This window comes from Apiospora kogelbergensis (genome assembly GCF_038363985.1).
Source record: "Apiospora kogelbergensis strain CBS 113332 chromosome Unknown utg000005l_segment0_segment0, whole genome shotgun sequence".
Lineage (NCBI taxonomy): Eukaryota > Fungi > Ascomycota > Sordariomycetes > Amphisphaeriales > Apiosporaceae > Apiospora > Apiospora kogelbergensis.
In genome coordinates, this window is record NW_027117422.1 from 2,383,490 (window position 1) to 2,403,226 (window position 19,737).

Consider the following 19,737-nt stretch of genomic DNA (forward strand, 5'->3'; position numbering starts at 1 on the left):
ACGCCTATCGCCGGCGGCGTCTTGGTAGGCAGTCAAATGCGTGGAGTCTGTTTCTCTCTTTCTTTCGTCTCTGTCCATCTGCTTGTCGCGCGCTGCATCGCATCTCCATCTTCGCCCACTTATCCCACACTAGTCGGGAGCACTTACAACGTGCCTGACGGACGGGAAGCACGAACAGCCACCAGTTGCGACAACATACCATACACAGGGCTGCCTGATGGCCGGTTTCGGTACGTACCGGGGCCCCTGATCACAGAATTCTCAGTCCCGTTCCGTTCCCCAGAGAAAAGCCAGCCCAAAAGGAAGGGAGGAGGTGGTGGCAGCCAGTCAGTCAGCCATTGAAGCAACAGCTGTTCGCATCTCTCAAATTAGGCGACACGGGGTGGCTCGTTACTGGCCGGGTTGGGCTCGCAGTCAGTCAATGCCCTCGAAGGATTCCTCCCAGCTCCTGGAACTAAGCGATACACACACCACACCACAGGGAGTCACAGGCACACAAGACAGACAGACACACACATAGAGCGGCACGCACGAGTTGGGGAAATCTCTTCTTGTTGGTGCTGTCTCCTGCCCGTCCGGTAGGGAAGGAAAGAAGAGACAGTAGCTGCTGGGAACTCCACTCTTGGGTACCGTTCCGCCAAGGCTAGTCGAGCGCCAAATAAGCTCTTCCCTCCTCCCCCCTCCCTCGGTCCCTCTTATTAAGAGTACAAGCCGTCGGCCGTACTCCATCGTCCTTTCTAGCCCAGAAGTGAGAAGAAGCCCAGCCTAAAAGCAAGCAGCAAGCATAGCGACTTGGTTGGTACTGGCCAGTACACACTGACACACACACACACACACACACACACCCACCCCCGTGGATACGCCCCCGAAAAGGCCGATCAGAAACAGCATTGCGCTTTGTTCCTGGGATTCCCTGTCCTGAATTTATCGATAAACAGCGACCACCGTTCCGTGGCATTCTTGGCTAGTTGGGTACGCAGCACGACCCTCAGATCGCCAGTAAGGCGACAATTGTGGTCTTTTGGCCGTACCGTCTTGTACCGACCGAACCTACATACATACATACATGCTTACAGTAGGGCCACTCCGCCCACCCGCCCGCTTCATCGCATCGCATTGATGGTCTTGGAGCTCGAGAAGACACCAACGCTTGCTTCCATTGCTGTTTACAACAATACCTCACCTCAACACAGTTGCTTTCGTTCTCCTTTCTCCTCCTTCTTCTTATTCTTCTGCTACCTTGGCCTTGACACCGGATTGTCCCTGTTGTCGACCGAAGCCAGGCAGAAAGAGGGAAAGCGAGAGGAATGAATGATACGTCGAGGTGGCAGGCAACATCACGTACATCACGTACACAGCACACCTCCGCTCACACCCATCAACCGTCCTATCATACCATCCCATCAATCGATCAACCAAATTTGATCCAAGGGCCCCCTCCCCCAGGCCCCCCGACACAAAATAGCCCTGCCGCTGCCCGCTCAAAAGCAGCAGTAGCTACCTGGGCAACCCACCCGCTCTTGCATCTCGTTTCTTTCCCACCCCCAGAATATAATAAATTCTCACAAGCCGCTGCCGACACTTTTTCCCACCCCTACACCACCACCATTTTGCACTCGCACACAACACTTCCACCCGACCTTGGAACTCCAAATTTCTGCCCTCACCTGATTTTCGGAAGAGAGCGACGCCGTGCATGCAAATTTCTCAACGTTGATGCATGGGCAACACGCACTGCCACGACCTTGAGCACAGATTCGGCTGCTTGTCGATACCGGAGCCCTCGAGGGCTTATCAGCACGCTCCACAACCCCGTTGCTCCCTTGCGCCCAACGACCCAACATCCAAACCCGAATTGGATGCTTCCCAAGCAATCCTAAGTGTACTTTCTTGAACATGTCCAGGCACCCAAGGCCCAACCCGGCCATGGTCGAGGATTTGGACGAAGACGATAGGGTTATTGAGGGATCCGGCCACTACGCCAGATCCAACGCCATGATGTCACCCCCTGGCAGCCCCCTGAGGCAACAGATGAATACCTCAAAGAAGAAGTCGTCGCGGCGGAGCCACGATCACTCTATATCTCCCCCAGAGTACGACTTGGAATCAGATCTGCCCTCACCGGGCCCAAGACCGTCAAGGAGAGACTCCAAGACAGAGAAGAAGCGCTCTTCGATGGGCGGCAGCAAGGGAAAGGCTGTAGTACTGAAGGAAGACCGCCCGAGACGCCCTACTACCCGCACTGCAAAGACGGCCCCCGGACCACCACCGAGGGGGTTGTCTGATGAAGCCTCGTACTATGGTATTCCATCGCAGACTATTATACCATCACACAGTCGACCGCGCGCCGCCACAGCAAGGCCAGCAAGCTACTACGGTACTTCTGCGCGCCCCCGCTATCCCACTCTGCCTACTATGGCGGTGCACCCGCTTTGGGCACCTCGTTTCCTCCGCCAGCTTGGAATGGTGGCCCAGGCATGCCGCCTATGGGCCCTCCCCAGATGATGGCGCAATCTCCCTTGAGCGGGCCGCCAGTTGACTATTTCAGCAACAATGCGAGACCAGCGGACACGCTTGCTGCGAGGTTCTCGCGACAAGGAGAACCCCGGCCGCGATCGTCTCTGGGCTTCCGTGGTCCTCCATCCGCTTATGAGGATTACGAGCACTCTCAGGTAATGGAAACGCCACCCATGCGGCATGCTTCCCTAACTCGACGGCCTAAGAAAGACCAAGACGAGCGGGATCGAAACCGGATGCCTCCACCACCGCGGCCTCAGACCACCAAGCCTGCTGATCGCCTGGTGTTCCGTCCACCGCAACAACCGAGGAAGTCGGCCCATTTCCTAGAAGAGGAACTGGAGACCGAGGGCGATGATGATCTCTACCAGTCGGCACCAGGTCACCCGGAAGCTTTCGAATATGGTACTGCTATGGTCCCTTCTAGGGCGAGAAGGACCAGCATCGATTCGGAAGATTACGAAGATGGTGTCTTCACATTGGAGCCAGCTGGACATAACCGGCGACATTCGTCCTACAACTTTGAAGACAAGATGAAGCAAGCTACTTCTTACCAAAACGACGTCACCGGTGGACCAACGGCACCATTGACAGCCGAGACCCTTCGTCGCGTAAAGAACAGCGGTACCAGCCGGTCCAGCCGGAGCACCCAAAGCCGTGATGAGAGCAGCTACAAACAGTCGGCTACCACCAGGACTACAAGATCGAGTAGCGCAGATGATGACATCACCATCAAAGTCCCCGACGGCGCGGTCGTAGAGGTTGGCAATACCAAAATCAGCTGTGGAAAGGGGGGGCGAAATGACGATCGGCCGCAATACTGGCGGAAGCGATCGAGGCACGGTCTACGACGATGATCGCAAGAGAATAGCCTACGATGAGGATCGCAAGAGAATAGGATACGGCGAAGAACGTAAAAGCAACGAGGACCGCAAGAGTAGGAAAGAGAAGCCTGCCGCGAGAAACCGTGCGAGCTCGCAATCTGGATCCTACTCGCGCTCCCTTTACCATGGCGGTCATGTTGGATATGCGCCGCCCCCTTTGGTCCGCCTTACGGGTCTCCTGCGCACTACGCACCTCAATATGCTCAATACCCTCCTGAGTACGACTCGTACTATGAGTGAGACATAATTATTCGCAGACACCGGCCACGTTCTGGTGTTTTTACTGGTGGAAGGTCACGTTTTTGTGCAGACGGTTCGGCACCTTGTTTATGAATCATACGATATCCGGCGACGTTTTACGCCACAGCTTGTCGACATTGCACTATATCCTAATTCGTCTGCAACATCGGGGGCCTTCTGCTTTCTTTCCACAAGAGCGAATGCCTGAATATCTGGACCGGAGCACAAAAGAAATGGAAAAGCGCAACGCTCGATTCACCATTTCGCGCATTTTTTTCTCTCTTTATCTTTTCGCTATTTACGATCGCATTTCAAAACATTTTTTGCTGGCATGTATATGAGGAACGAGTGATGAGAAGAATGACATGGGTTGGATGACTTTGGCCTTTATGAGGCCGTGTGGAGTTGGGCTGATGTTAATATTTTCCCCTTCGAAGATACCGACCGTTTTCATTGCGGCGGAGTTTGTTGCATTTTGGATTTTTCTTCTTCTTTTATTTGCTTTTCTTCTTTTCCTTTCTGTCTATTCTACCAGGGTATGGCTGTGCCAACGCTATTGCGATTCAGCGTGCTTTGAAGGCGAATGTGTCGCTTCTTCTGCATGGCGTAAGAGTTGGATTCATAGATCTGTATGGAAGTTCACACTTCTTGTGGCAGGGTTGTTCTACTGCAAATGGGCTCCGCCACACTCAACTCGGTTCCCTACGCGGGGTTTCTCCTTGAGTTTTTCTTTGGCCGATAGACTCGATTTGGGAATTTGTTATTTCTGGAATGGGGGTCTGATGCTATGTCACAAGGACGCCGAGGGGCCGGAGGTGCTGTTGAGACGGCGCGATCTCTACAGCAACAATATCTTTTTTCACCGCGCGCAAGATGCCTCACGTCGGGAAGGGGGGTGTATGGATCGCCATAGCTGTTATGGCGGTGGCAATAGCCCTTTGGAGCATAGCTTAGTCATTGTTTATAAGGCACTTAGGATATCCCAAGAAGCTATTAATGAAGATGGCGAAAGGCTTGTGCGAAATGCCGGCTTGTCGTCTCTGGGCGCAATCATAATGTCTATCATTGCACAGTGTACTCCAATGACCACGCCGTGAAGTAACGCAAGCGCCGATCTCAAGGCGGTCTCCCGAGTGATTGTTATGCGGGCTTCCCCGTAGCAAGCTGTACCACTCAGCATGCTGGCTTGGTACATGTTGACAGCTGCTTGATGCACGCGTCATCCCTTCCTTTGCGTTCTAATGCTCTGGAGGCTTGCTTGCTGCACGAGTGCCACACCGCACATTGCCGAAGGTGACACGAGGGGTGAACCGGACCAACGAGAGACGCGTTGATTGCGCAAGCGAGATGGTCTCCATGTTTTGCTGAAATAGGGAACGGGGCTAACTGAACACGATGCAATGATGCGGTCGATGCAAAGAGACGGATTACAACATCTGACATTTATCGGGGCACATGTATAACTGACTTGTTCAGACAGACAGACAGCAGACAGACGTCTGGGGAGCTCGGAGATGAATGGATGCACTCTTATTGCCTGGAGATATTTTCGATATCACCCACCTCCTTGACGAAAAGTCGGGGAACGGGGTGCCACAGTCGTTTCTTCCATCCCGACTTCTCGAAGCGGGTAGCGACCCATCAGTGGCCCAACAGCGAGTCAGTACATACGTGTGTCCCGGCCAGAGTGTACCGCATCTTGGTATGTACGTATGTATCCCCCTCTTCAGCCCGGCCCCTATAATTCTAGACTTCCATCTTGTCGAGAGAGCGGAGCAGGGAGCCACTTGGCTGGCTTAAAGGTGAGACTTTTGGAACCCGCGATCTGCCATCCGAATTCCCCGGGGCCATGGTGGAAATTCGCAGTGAAGGGATTTGGCCAACTGGCAAAAGTCGGAGCTCCCTACTGTATGTATGCACATGTAATAATTGTAAGACGGATATAGTTTGAGACCTACTCACTGTCTAGCGATCTTGGCTGCTTGGAACCGGTCCCCCGGGGGGTAGGGGGATTGTGATGCGTATTGACATAGCTTTCCATGCACGTATGGTTGTTGGAGATGAGACAGCCTGGCTTGAAACCGGCCGCCCTGATCCCTGGCATGGCATGGCCTGACAGCAGCTCAGCGGCTACTCATACCTAAAATAAATGTATTCACACGATTCTTCCACTATGCCTCCTTTTCCGATGGAATGCATTGTTTATGTATGTGCCACAAGTAGGGTGGGTATATACTCCATCGACATAGGCAACGGGGATGCAGGTCATCATTAGCCTCGCTTGGTTGCATTGACCGAGCTGGGACAGAAACAGCAGCAGCAGCAGCAGCAGCAGCAGCAACATCAAGGAGAAGAAAAGGACAGGGCGCACTAGCGAATCGCCCAGATCCACCGGCGGCTGTTGGTGGTGATGCGTTGTCATGAAACGGTAGAGACCTCGGCCACTAATACGACCATATCGTTCTCTATAGCTGAGATGGTCGTCAAGCCACTCTCCAGCTAGTGGCTGTGCTGCGGCGGTGGCTGATCACGTTGTCCGTTCAACGGGCGGTCAACAATGACGTTCTCCCAGCCTCTTCTCTCTTGGCTTGGGTGTGATTGAACCAACCTCCCAATTTTGGTGCCAACTTTCGATGGCCCGGGAGTCCACCGGACAACCAAGATCAACTCTCACCACACACACACACACACACACGCTCTCTCTCTCTCCCAATTCGATTGACTCCCATTGTCGGCAATTACGTCCAGTCTCAACTACGCGCGATCCCCAAAAGAAACAGTTTTCGACGACGTTCTTTTGATCGAAATCCTCCGGCGACGAACACATCCAGTCAACAAGATAACTGTACACTTTTACTTGACTTGGCTGGGTACGACCCCCACGTACCAGCCTGGTCCTTATTGTGAACTTCCACAGCGAAATTGATTCACTTCTCAGCACAACGCAACAACATCCGTCCCAACAGGCAGCTCACCGCTTCCTTCGCCTATCATGGCGCCTCTGCTGCCAGCGTTGGCAGCAAATGCTGCCTCTCTGTCTCGGCTTGGGCCCCTGGCTGCCCGCTCTCTGCTCGCGGCACGTGATGAGAATAAGAAGGACGATAAGGACATCCCGCCTCCCACCGGCATCATCGACCCCCACCAAATCAACAACAAAGGCATGTTCGCACTGTTCGCACTGATCGGCGTGGCTTTTGTCGCCGTCGGCATCTGGTTTTTCTTCTGGGCTAAGAACGGCGGCTTCTACTTCCGCGAAGACGACTGGGATGATTACAAGACCACAGTTTTGCGACGCCGTGGACCCAACGGCACCCTCCTATCCAACGCTACCAAGTCGACCAAGCTGGGTGGCGGAAGCATCTACAAGGACCTGGACGACGGAAGCACCGAGTACACTGGCGCGCAGACGCACTCACACCTAAGCGGCCGTACTGATGACACCGGTAGCACCCTATCTGGCGTGACCGCCGGAGCATCGGACCTGGCTGCCCGGGAGAAGCGGGCTGCGAAGCGCGAGAGGCGCGACCGCGAACGGGAGAAGAAGCGAGACCGCAAGCACCGACACGGCCGCAAGGTCGGCGAGGACGGCGCTCTCGTGGACGAGGAAGCAGAGGCCGAGGCCAAGGACGCCATGCGGGCCTACCGCCACGAGAAGGCGGCGCGCGTCGGCGGCATCAACAAGGAGAGCGAGGGCAGCCAGTGGGACGGCTCGACGAACCCGGGCAGCTCCACGGCTGGCTCCACCCTCCTCAGCGACCACCAGCCCGCGCCCGAGCGGAAGAAGTCGTCGAAGCCTACGGGTCCCCGGGAGTCCTCGTCGTCCAAGCAGCAGACGCGAAGCGGCGGCATCCGTAAGGTTTACAGCACAGCCGACCGCCGCGAAGCCCGTGAGAATGACCGCATCAAAGCCGAGGCTCGCCGCCTGCAGGACAAGGGCCGCGCCGCCAGCCGCCGCGACTTCAGCTACCAGCGCGCCGACAGCTACCAACGCCCTCCCCCGCTGCTCGAGAGCAGCGAGGTAGGTACCGACATGAGCAGCGACCTGGGCACCAAGTCGTACAAGCACCACATTCCCGGCCTGTCGTCGTCGTCGGGCGCCGGTAGCGAACTCGCCACCACCGACATCGTCGATTATGCCGAGGACCGGAGAAAGAAGCGTGGTAACGGATACCGCCGCACTCAAGACAAGGCCTAAGCAGCGTTACCCGGTGGCGGGTGTGTATGCGCAACGAGTGAAGGCAGCCGCAGAGGATCCACGTTCAGTCGGGCGAGCTAGCTCCGCGACAAACAGGGATGCCTCTTCATGAGCTTCATGCACTTCATGCAGATTTTCTTTTTGTCTTTTTTGAAGCTTACGTCTGCCCGTCTCGTCGAAGGGAGCATGGGTCTTGTAAACCGAACCTCGTGTTGAGAGAATTTGTATGAGAAACGAACACCACTATTGTAAGCGATGATGGCGTATATCTCGCTTGAAGCAACACATGCTCGTACAAGCGCCATAGGGGGAAAAGGAGGAAACCTGGGTTTATAATTTTGGGCATGGCGTTTTGACTTTTCCGGTGGTTGTCACGCGTGATTCATGCATTAAGTATATGAAGCCCTGTATGTAGAAGTATGACACGAAGCGATGCGGTTACGTTCGATCGGAGAATCGAAAGAAATAGAACAAGACGCAGTATTACACCAAACATACATAGTAGCCCTTAACACATTGCCCCGTCATTGCTATTGAACTAGTTTGACATATCTTCGAAACAGGTACGACTTGCCAGTAAGCAGCCGGCTTCGCGGCTGTGTATCGTCATCCGGGCACTGGATAGTAGGTGGAGAATGTCATTTTAGTCATCGTCAACATGAAAGTCAGTTGCGGAATCCAGGATCAGTTCTCTCAGGCCATAATACTTACGCGGACCCCGGTGCCGTTTGGTACTGGCAAATACAAGTTCACAGCCAGGTCCGCTTCACGCGAACACATGGGGAGAAAAGGGGCAGAGGGCATTCTTCAGTTTTCTTGGAGCTAGAAGAGATATTGAAAGCTACAAATGAATAGTAGTAATGACTGTGAAGAATAGAAAAGCTAGCTGCCTCGGGCAATCTCAACCTAACAATCCGCGTTCGTCCAGTCAATGCCTGCTCCTTGCTCAACGCCAATCCTCCAAGGGCTCACGCGTTCAATACATCACCTGAGTATATCGCAAATGGGGTAAGAGATTCGTCTCTCCGTGACATATCGTGGTCTCATTGTCATAATACCCCCAAAAAATAGAAGAACCATCGCTGCATTCGTTCCGGTGTATATTCGTCACAACTATGTGTGCCACAGTCCAGCTTGTGTGTACTATTGTATTGATCGAAATAACCACCCAAGATAAGAAAAAGAAAGGGCTCGATGTAGAATGAAAGAAATATTGGCTTATTTCGTGTGTATATATCAGCAGATCCCCCAGTTGATTCCAATTTGGGCGCCCGACGGATGAGGGAACGAGATGTGAGTTGACTGAAACGTAATTTCGCATAGCAAATCTGTGCCAGCCGAAGGCCATGAAAGCCGAGGGATTCGTGTTGAAATTATCCCTGGCAAAAACGTTGTAAGTTTGGTGATGAAACAACACCCAGCTCGGAAGTAGCCCTGTTGTCGATGACTTAACGAAGTCTTTGTTCAGGGGTTGGTTGGTAGGCTGCTACCGCCTCAGTGTGTTTTCTTCGAATGCTTCTTGTCAGTAGAAGTTTTGGAGGAGCCGGATCTGTGTTTGGGTTCGGATTCGGGCCTGGGCCTGGAAGATTTGGGCGGCTTGGACTTGTGCGGCTTATTATCCTTGGGCTTGGACTTTGGATTCCTGGTATTTCTATTCTTCTTCCCCCAACATTCATCGACAGCCTCTGTTACGGTAATAAAGTCACTATCAGTGATGTAGCCAATGAACTGTACCGCGACATTGTGCTCGATTGTGGTCAGCTTCGAGTAATTGACCCGGGACTCTTTGTCGAGCGTATGGTGAGGAAGCATAGTGCAAGACACGGGCTGGAAGCCCAGATCCCTCTCACCCTGTAACAGCGTGGGACGGTGGCCTTGGCTGTAAATAATACCGTGGGTACCTGGCTGGATACCAGGCTTGGTACAGGCACGACGTTCATATGTCAAAATTGGTCTGATCCTCTAGGTCAATGTACAAAACATTCAACGGATAAGAGAACGAATGAGATACTACTTACACGCAGGTACTGTGGTGTGATTCATCAGTTGCGATGATGATGAACCTTCGCACCCCAGTGTAGAAGTTCTTATGGAAATTGGCATCGGTAGGCAATGCCGTAGGTACTGTTGTGCTCTTGCCATTCTTTTGCTTACCCCGGGGCTCACACCAGAACAGTTTAAAAACCTACGTGCCCGGTGAGTTTGGTTTCGTACCCAGATAGGAGAAGGGAGTGGCGCGTACACTACCTGGTTGGTAATAGGCAGAAGGCATGACAGAAAAGCTACTCGGATCAACACCTGTAGCTGAACATCTGGTCAGCAAGTCTTGCAAGAGTGGCTCACTCATACACTCACAGCTCTCTCCCCCTTCTAGGTCCTGAAAACTGAAGTCGGCCATTGCACCCGGAAGGCTAGCTAAAGGATCCAGAGCCTGCGGGACATCCAACGTATCTGAGAGTTGTCAGTTTGAAGGCGTGGATTGACGACTGGGCGAAACTCACTTGGAGCGTAGGCTGGAGCTGCTGCAGATGGCCCAGCTGCATGATCACCACCAAAGTAAGCATCATACCGGCTTTGTTCCATCGCGCGCGCCATATCTTCTTCTTCGCCTTCGCCTTCCTCTTCTTCTACTTCGTACTCTGCTTGGTCGACATCATCATCAGCCTCAATCTCATCTTCTACACCGCCGCTGCTCTCGAAACCAGCTAGACCTGTGATTAGCATTTGTCGTCGTGACGCAGACGTAGATGCGGTGCAATATACCATTGGAGTAGGGGCTAGAGAAATCATTTGCTGAAGTACCCCGGTTCGGCTTGCCGGCCCCGTACCTGATGAGGTATCTGCCGTATATGCTAACGGATTGTGTGAGACAGTTTATAAACCCCGCTGCCGTTGAGGGTGCGACTCACCTTGGTCATGGTACATACCAGCGCCATGATTGGCTGGTGCTATATCGTAGGACACACCTTTCCCCTTGCCGTGATAGCTTTGTTCTTGTAGTGTTTCCGTTGATGCATAGGATGGATCGTCTCCCCATGTATCGTCTGTGTTTGCGTACATATCTCTTCCCGGATTAAGTCCGTATGGCGATGCCATGGCCGGCGTGTGTCCTGTTGGGCCGAATGAATAGTCAAGCTGGCCTGTGTTCTGGTAAAAGCCCGCATTATTCACTGAGCCTGTCCCTCCGAAGTGATAGTTCGTGACATGAGGGCTTGAGCGAGGAGTGGCTTCAAGGTCGTAACCAGATTGGGCATTCGCATGCCACTGTGACGATGCGGCATCCCCATCGGACCATCCATGCCCAGGGTCATCTGCAGAATTTAGTTAATCTAAGCCCATTGTATAGAGGCTTGCGAGGGGCGGACGGCAACTCACTATACCCGTTTCTGCCGTGCTTGCTGTTATCCTGTGTGTTGTGCATCGTAACATGGTCGCACGTTTTCCTACTTCTGGATGCGATTCCCAGCTAGGTTGGCTATGTCAAATCAACATGAGGCCTTCCCAAGCTGCGGGGAAAGTTATGACTTGAATCGACATACCTGTGTACTTCAATACCATCGACAAGTGAACAAGCCAGTATAAGTATACACTGTACGACGTAGAAGTGGTTGCAGGAGAATCCCAATGCTCATTGGCTGAGTATCGAATTCCTCCTCCTTTTCCCGTGACCTCGACAGGGGTCGCCTATTGGCCCGGAAGGATAAGGATCCTCTTCAGTGCAGATCTGGGGTTCAAGAAGAGCCAGAAAGCAACAAGGAAAGGAGGATACGATGCCGATTCTAGGGCCACCATCAACAGTTACAGACCAGACCAGCCTTGGGCTACTGCCCTGCCCAGAAGGCTGTCAGATTCTGGATGTACGGGGAAGACCTCAGAGGGGTGAGTAAGCTGGGCAGGCGAGGCGCTCGCTACAAGCCGAAGCAGGAATGACAACCATTCATTGAGGCGACAAATTAGTCGACGGGCGGAATGGGGTTAACTTATATTGGTTTTACCCTGACATGCCAAATATGCAAGGAGTTTCGGTTGAAGGATGGATCAATCAATCAAATCGCGAGAAGGATTGTAAAGCAGCGACTGAGATTCTATGCCATCTAATCGAAAGTGATGCCTGCACTGGTCAAGCCATGGATGTCGCAGTGGACTTGAAGAATGCAAAGCAAGCAAGCGCGCAGATGCAGAGAATCAAATGCATGAGGGAACGCAACTGCCTGGCAATGCTGCATCGCGTGGGTTTCTTTTCCCACCCACCCTTGCCAATCCATCAGGCCACCCCCCCAAATTCCCTTTTCCGAATACAAAGCAGTTTTTTGAGGCTCTGCGCAAAACGTACAGCGTGTTAAGCGCTACAAAACGGGTACTTCGTAGCATGTCGGTCTGGTGGCACAAACACAGAACAGCCCAGTTCATCTTCCGTCCCTTGTGTTCCATTGTCACTGTTTGTGTTGTACTCAGGCCAGCGGGAAAATAGCTCCCTCTCAGCCTGGTTCTTTTTTTTTCTTTGCTCAGGCCTTTCCATTCCCACAGACGTTTTATGATAGATCGCATTCTATCTGCCATCAAGCTCCCAAGTCTATGTATTCCTGACATGAGTTTGCAGCTTCCCCTTATTGCGCCAGTTGTTTTCTCCCTCAGGTATCGGTTCAAGACTTAGACGTGTCCGGTAGGGCCACTCACGCGCGGCAGCCCTATCTTTTGATGACCGGCTCGACATCAAGACAAGATCCAACCGACGGCATCGTGAAGGCTCTGCCGTCGGACCAACCATCCAACTTGGAACATGATTAGCACAAGATCAGTACCATCATAATGTCCAGGCACAGCGACCATCTCTCCGACTTCATAGCTCAATCGTCCGCCTGGGATGACCAGAACTCTACCAGTATTGACCGCCATAGCCATCCTCAGTCGCCAAATAGCTCCGATATCGAGTCGCCATGCTCGGCCGACGAGGCTTTTCATCGAGTGGCCTCTACTCCATTCCTTCCATCGGCATCTGGCGCCAATTTCGGGTATCTGGTCAAAAGACTGGCGACTACCAGACAGCGGGCCCAGCCTGCGCGGTTCAAGGGGTTGCGTCATCGGGAAAATGCACCAAGTTCAAGCCAACGCCCAAGACGTCGTCCGACAATTGCTTTGGCTACGTCAAGCTCGGCCGAGCGGCCGAGGCCATCGTCCGGGGTTGATCGTTATGACGACCCGCTCGCTAACGGATCTACCCGAGTCAAATTGTTCGGGCAGGAGAGACCCACAAGAGATCCCAGTATGTACTGCACTGCACCTAAGAATACTAAGAATAACCCACCCCCAGGTCAGCAACCGCTAAAGTCACATACTCCACTAGTCAAGCCCGGCTCTGGAACGTCACCCTCGTTCCTTGACGCTACTACAACGAAAGGCTACAAGGACTCGTCCTCCGGAGGCTTATCCGACGACTATGGTTCAAGCTTGAGCGACGGCGAAGACGAGGACGGCGGCAGCGACGACACCAAGGTCCGGCACATTGCCGAACAATGGTCCGACTTGAGGGAAAGGCAACGGGCTTTGCACTCCACCTGGGGCAACATTGGAAGAGAAAGGGAAGCACTTGGGGACGTCCGGCAAAAGAAAAACCAGGCCTACAACCAAGTCCGGTTTGCCATCAATAGGATCCTGCGCGACCGTCCTGAACTGGACGATCTTTTTCGTGAAGCAGAGCGGGCAGATCTAGCGTGCCAGCAAGTAGAAACAAACCTCGAAACTTTGCTCGATGGCTTGGAAGAAGAGCAATGCCAGCTCGAGACTGAGCAGCGCCGCTTCTTCACGGCCATTGCCCAAAGCGAGCCCTCGACTGAAACCTCCAGTTCGCGTTCGCACCCCGAATCTCGAACGTCACTCCGGGGCATACAAGCTGAGAGAGCCGAGGTTCTACATCCCATTATCCAAACATACGAAGATGCACTCCAGGAACTTCAACTCGCCCAAGAATTCCGGACGAACCTTCTGGTGCAAAAGAAACTAGTAGATCTGGAGGGCGAGCACATCGACGAAGGAAGCAAGGAGTTCTTGATAACGTACGATGACCTCCAACAGCAAGCTCACGATGAGGTTGACCATTGGTCTAGGGCTGTGAAAGAAAGGAGAGAAGCTTGCCAGAAGGCAGCCTTGTTTGGGCCAAACGCAACTGACATCACCACCGATATCCGACTGGCTGGACCGTCGACCCCAACACTCGCGCACCCCTTGTTTCCGCAACTATTATCTAACCCGGCACATTTAATTGAGGGTTCACTTCCTCAGACGGTCGTTGCGTCATTACGCACGGCTACTTCCCTGCCACCCAAGATGCCTGGCAGGAAACAGAAGATAGAAGCCGCAAGTAGAGAGTTCGGTATTGAAACGCTCTATATCCCCGGGCAGAACGAAGGGCGGCAGGATTATGTCAATAGATGGTTGCTGCACAAACTCCGCATATCTGCCATGGAAGCAGAACTTCTGTCCTCGACCTTCCAGGCCACCCTCAAGATACTTGACTGGGGTCAATGGCAACGAGATGTTCTTTTCCAGTGGACAAGAGACGAAGCTGCGACCCAACCTATGCCTTTATCTAAAGCGTTCAGCAATGATTATGGCTTCATCCAGGGGATCCAAGATCTATTGCGGACATCGACGCGCTCACTTTCCAACTTCGGGGACCGGACTCCCAAAATACAAGATAAGACACAAGAGCAATCGCTGTTACTGACAGCACCTGCGTTGGGATAAGTGAAGCCCAGCGCCCCTACCTATGCTTACATCTTCGGTTTCCAGTCGCGTCTGGCCAGAATGCAATCATGCAACGGCGCTGCTTCTATTTATGAACTGAGCTTTCTAATGGCGATTTGTCTCAGGGGTTATGTAAACCACATTTATCATTAGAGCGATACCCTTTGAATTGAATGAATTAGATCTATTCATCGATTGTATACGGAGTACGATTCATAGCCATCTGGCCCTTTCAAGCGCAAAGCGCTTCGCCAAAAAGACACAACCCTCTACTGCTCGTAGTGCGCAGTCACCAATGATGGAAATTTTGGGTTTGGCAGTCAACAATATCACGTAACTGGTCTGACACGACATTTGAAGAATATCACGGAGTACCGACCTCAATGGCTGCCACGGGCCGAGCCTCTCCCCACTTATGCATCCCCACATCGGTATGTGGTTTTCCATGACGGACGGATGTTGTCTACTGCCAGGTCGGGGAAGGGAGGTCTCGTGGTTGCACCAAGACGGAAGCGATCACCCATGTGAGAGGGAGGGGAGGGCGATTCGTAGGATGAAGCAAGACTCAGAGGCCTGCCGCGCCATGTACCAGCAAAGTCTCTCCGATCTTCGAGTACGTTGCACTCATCTAAAGTGCGGAGAGAGCATCGACCCCTCCCCTCTGTCGTGTCCCATACCGTGCATGGGCTGCTTATGTGTCTTTGCGTGTTGGTGGCCATTCGTATGTCTCTTGCCGAGCTGCCTTCTTGTTTCTGGCGTCGATCGCCCCCGCGATGCCGATACGCAGAATTCCGGCAAATAGGGATTAGGGAAGAGCAGCGGACTTGACCACCGCTTCTTTTCATTCGCATTATCTCGACGTACAGATTATATCGCATGTGCTGCTGACACGACATCCTTACCTATTCTGTCTCTTACTTTTGCTTTTTTCTTGACATCTGCCAAGCCCTAGCCTTGTGCCCAAAGTTACAATTGCGTGTGTGTAACAGTCGGGAAGACGACAAGGAGAAGAAAACAAAACAAGCGCTGGTGTCTGCGAGGAGCCTGCCACATGTCCCCAACCAAGACGACGCTAGGCGCTATGTGATGCCTAATCATCTTCGCCCCCTAATCCAGGGCTTGACGCCCCCAGTGCCAGGCGAGGCTGGCTCTGTTCTATGTTCAGATAGGCAGGCCCCTACGGGAAACCGGTGAAACGACGAAGAAGACAATCCCATGCCTGCAATGTCTTGTGTCACCAATACTAAAAGCCAAATTTGTCAAGGAGGGCGACGAGCCCAGTCGGATCACCAGCCACTTTCGGTCCCGGACTGTGGTAGGAGAACCGATGGGACGTTTTCCCCCACCCCCACCCCCCCTCAGATCACACTCTCCATTGCTTCTTTTTCGTGTTTCTCGCTTAACGATTCTGAGTTGGCACCCACAAGTGCTGACAGCATGATAGCTTGCTGACCGAAACGAATCGGGGAATCGGACTGATGCTTCCTGCATTGAAATTACCCTCGGAACAAGGAACAGCCTGAGTCATACTGGATGTACGGATTGAGAGACGGAGGGGGAGGGATAGAGAGGGAAAAGAGGAGCGAAAACTGGTAGCAAGAGCAGAGCCTCAAACTGCAGTCTGCTCTGCTGCATGGCGGAGCTGTTGGGGGAGGAAGCCGGTCCCCGGTGCTTGTGAGATTTCCGAAAACACCAAGATTTCGTCGTCCATAGCAGTCAATAGGAGTGGTCCCGATGACGACCGGGGGATCTGAGCTGTCACTATTCCTCTGCATTTGTTTGTCGCTTGTCGCTCTTACTGCAAGGTACGCGACATGCAACGGACGGGTCTGGACGGGGTCACCCGCCCGCTCGGGTTGTTTATCTGTCATTTTCCTCTGTCGTTTCTTTTTTAAACTTCCTCCGTGCATGGAAAAACGGGTTCTTTCTTCTAGAAGGGAAGTCCTCGCCCAAAAGGGTGCAAGTGCAGGGTTTGCTCGCCCGGCTTGTATGCGATGATCGCGGGCAGGGCAAACTTGGGGACGTGGGCTAGGCCGACTGCTAATAATAGTATAAGTTAACGTCGCCCCATTTCGGATGAGGAGGGGAGGGGAGGGGGGCACTTATCCTTCTACTTCAAGAGGACTCGCGATTCAATCTCGCCCAAACATGGGCACAGATAGCCCTTTTCCATCATCAGGCCGGTTGCCCAAATCGAATGAACCGTGTAAGCACACTTCCATTCCACTTTCTCGGCGCGTACAGGGAAGCAGATGGGACAACGTGTGGACATCAAGTGCCCAACAACTCCATTGCTGCATGCCAATTTCGGCCATGAGATATCACCAGTAAATATCGCTTCATGAAGACACACTCGGCCCCCTTTCCTTTGCACTTGTTTACCATGATGCTTAACCACATTCGCGATCGGGACGATACAATAACCAGAGGCACAGGGCGCTATCTATCTTCATTTTTTTTCTTGAGAACATCTGAGTAGAGTATCCCTTGCTCATTCCAGCAGCATGGCTCGGGGTTGGAAATAACCCATTGCCCCAGCCATCCCACAATTTGCATGTTCGCAAGGGAAACAGCAATATATTCAGACACATATCATCTCATTGCCATCGCATGTAAAACGCCTCTCAGGCTTTAAAAGCCCGCTTCCTGCCCAGGGCCGCAGTGAGGAAAACTCAGACACGTTTAGACACATGTATGATCTGTCTATACGCCAAGAGACAGGGCAGCAGTTCAAAAAGACACTGCATGTGAGAATAACAACCTTATCTGGGATGTTGAGGAGATAATTGGCATGATGGAGATAACTCAGGGGAGTAACAAGGGAAGTTGGCTAGAGCTAGTTACCAACCTTGACCATAACAATAATTAAAGGTCTAGTCGATGGCATAGGAATAATACACAACAACATACCAGAGAAATACACACCTTAATTATAGCTGGGGAGGAAAAGAAGATGAGAGTGGAAAACGAAAGCGAAAAAAAGCTAGGCGTCCTGCGTCAGGATCAAACCATACGAAAAACTATTTTGGAAACCCGAGCCTAGGCGTGATGTTTTTGGCCAACTTTACTGCTGGAATAGGCCAACAGTTAATTGCGCGCGCCAATGGAATCGGCTCCTGGTTGGGAGATAAACTTTTTAAATGAACATATGAATGCTCTTACGTTTAGATTTCCTTAACCCAGAGGACTCGTTACCCAGCTAGCAACCATTCTCACCAGTTGGTGGATTAGCTACTTATCTGGTCACGGCTCTGGATTTGGTACACTTCATACACGACATTATTCGCCGGCACAGGTACCAGCATACCGTAATAGGCAAGGACACTTGTCTGTGGACCCCTATTCCTCCTCTCCCATGTCACGAGGTTGTAGTTCCACTCGGCCAGGATGCAGTGTAATAACACATAACGCAGGCTGTACCCGTGTTTTGGCCGAATGGTTTGAATGTCCATTGCGAAAACACTGTTACGTAACGACTTCAACTTTCATACACGGCGAAACCCAACTTGTTCGATAGCAAGCCAAGCCGGTCTGAAGTGGTTGGGGTTGTAGAAAAGGGGATGTAGGCTTCAACAACCAGCAATACGTGACGACATCGCTATGTCAACAAAGCTAAACAAGTCTGACTGGTGCAGACCACCAAAGCCTGACTCTGGTGTGCCATGCCTTGCGCTCAAGCAGGAGCTGGGTGGCTTGTTATCAAGTGGTCAGTCCATACATCACATAGCCCGTCTTGCGGAACAAAAAAAAAGAAGCCTCCAAATTAATGCTCATTGCAACGTTCGTATTTCGCATGATAGTCTAGAAGGCAGACGGCTCGACGTCTTCCCGTCGAGACCTGGGTCTGCCGGGGGCTCCTCCAACTCAGATGAATGGTATGTTCACATTTCACTCGTAGTCTTGCGCCAGCCGCCCGACGTATTACCCAGCCTGTGCCATCAAAAAGACGCTCGAAACTTTTCATTTGGGAGTCGCGAATTTATTTTATTCGCAATTGCATGCCAGAACCCTGAGACCCATGCTTGAGAATGACCGCCTTGACACCAGCCTGAAAAGCAATACGTCCCCATATCCGTATCTCGCCTATCTAACCAACCCCATATCACCAATCGCTTATGCGGAGGTAATGGCCTTGCGGCGGGCAGCACCACGCTGTCTGCTGCTCAGGTGGGCTTCACGGTCGAGATCCTGGGACTTCTGGACGACCTCATCACCCTCGGTGAGGATCAGCTCGATGTGGCAGGGGTTCGACATGTAAGGGTTGATCTAGTATCCAAAATCAGCTAATATCCACGGGGCGGTACTGAATGATACGTACACGACCGTGGGCACGGTATGTGCGGCGGCGCTGCTTGGGGGCCTGGTTGACCTGGATGTGCTTGACGATCAGGTTGGAGGTATCGAGACCCTTGGAGTCGGCGTTGGACTCGGCGTTCTTCAGGAGACCGAGGAGGAACTCGGCGGACTTGACGGGCCAACGGGCGCGAGAGACACCGAACTGCTTGCCTATTTGCGTGCCCCTTTGTTAGCACTGACGCTCCCTCTCGTTGCGCAAGAATTGACCCAGTTGATCCAAGGTTCCAAATTTATAGCCCCTCAGTCATAACCTATCTCTTCGTGCAGGCGGTGTTTCGTACCTTGAGCGGTGCGGCCAGTGCTGCCGGCGTATCGGCGCATGGGGACAGCCTCCTTGTGCTCCTGGACGTTCTCGAGGAAGGTGACGGCGCGGGCCAGCTTCCAGCCGTTGATGGCCTGGGCGGTCTCACGGGTGTTCTTGAAAGAGACACGCAGGTATTGGCCGCGGGCGCGAGCCGACTTGGCGGGCGCAATCTCGGTGGCGGCGTATCGAACCTATTTCACCAAAGAGGCTCAGTCAGTCTCCAATGTCCCCATGCCAGAACAAAATCGTCGAAATCGAATTGCTCCCCGTGACGTCTCCCACCCGGTCCGCATTTTTCGCAGCATTGATGATACATCGAAATTTCCAAGCCGTGAGGAAGACGCCGTATCGGGAGAGGCAAAAACGAGAAATCGATCGATATCAGACTTTCACGTACCATCTTTGCTGTAGGTTAGTGTGGAGATGGATTCGAGTTGTTGTCGTCGAAAATTGTTCTCGGATCTGAGGGGAGATTTTCTTGTCAGTCCACAACGAAA

General features: G+C 52.7%; 5 protein-coding genes across 5 annotated transcripts; 3 read left to right on the forward strand and 2 right to left on the reverse strand.

Moving 5' to 3' along the window:
• Positions 1 to 1,896: 1,896 nt before the first annotated feature.
• PG998_007367 (uncharacterized protein) lies at positions 1,897 to 3,374 on the forward strand (the record flags this gene model as incomplete). The annotated part of the gene is made up of 2 exons (XM_066874183.1): positions 1,897 to 2,202; positions 2,337 to 3,374. 2 exons carry the CDS (start codon positions 1,897 to 1,899, stop codon positions 3,372 to 3,374), a joined length of 1,344 nt encoding a protein of 447 aa, XP_066730128.1.
• Positions 3,375 to 6,633: 3,259 nt separating this feature from the next.
• Positions 6,634 to 7,836, forward strand: PG998_007368 (uncharacterized protein; the record flags this gene model as incomplete). Its single annotated transcript, XM_066874184.1, has 1 exon — positions 6,634 to 7,836. One exon carries the CDS (start codon positions 6,634 to 6,636, stop codon positions 7,834 to 7,836), a length of 1,203 nt encoding a protein of 400 aa, XP_066730129.1.
• Positions 7,837 to 9,330: 1,494 nt separating this feature from the next.
• On the reverse strand, positions 9,331 to 11,257 carry PG998_007369 (uncharacterized protein; the record flags this gene model as incomplete). Its single annotated transcript, XM_066874185.1, has 8 exons — positions 9,331 to 9,790; positions 9,855 to 10,021; positions 10,079 to 10,140; positions 10,192 to 10,287; positions 10,338 to 10,613; positions 10,665 to 10,688; positions 10,746 to 11,147; positions 11,212 to 11,257. The coding sequence occupies 8 exons, from the start codon at positions 11,255 to 11,257 to the stop codon at positions 9,331 to 9,333; spliced, it is 1,533 nt and encodes a 510-aa protein (XP_066730130.1).
• Positions 11,258 to 12,645: 1,388 nt separating this feature from the next.
• PG998_007370 (uncharacterized protein) lies at positions 12,646 to 14,580 on the forward strand (the record flags this gene model as incomplete). The annotated part of the gene is made up of 2 exons (XM_066874186.1): positions 12,646 to 13,099; positions 13,148 to 14,580. 2 exons carry the CDS (start codon positions 12,646 to 12,648, stop codon positions 14,578 to 14,580), a joined length of 1,887 nt encoding a protein of 628 aa, XP_066730131.1.
• A 4,113-nt stretch (positions 14,581 to 18,693) lies between these two features.
• Positions 18,694 to 19,640, reverse strand: PG998_007371 (60S ribosomal protein uL22; the record flags this gene model as incomplete). Its single annotated transcript, XM_066874187.1, has 4 exons — positions 18,694 to 18,846; positions 18,899 to 19,086; positions 19,218 to 19,431; positions 19,638 to 19,640. 4 exons carry the CDS (start codon positions 19,638 to 19,640, stop codon positions 18,694 to 18,696), a joined length of 558 nt encoding a protein of 185 aa, XP_066730132.1.
• Positions 19,641 to 19,737: the final 97 nt, after the last annotated feature.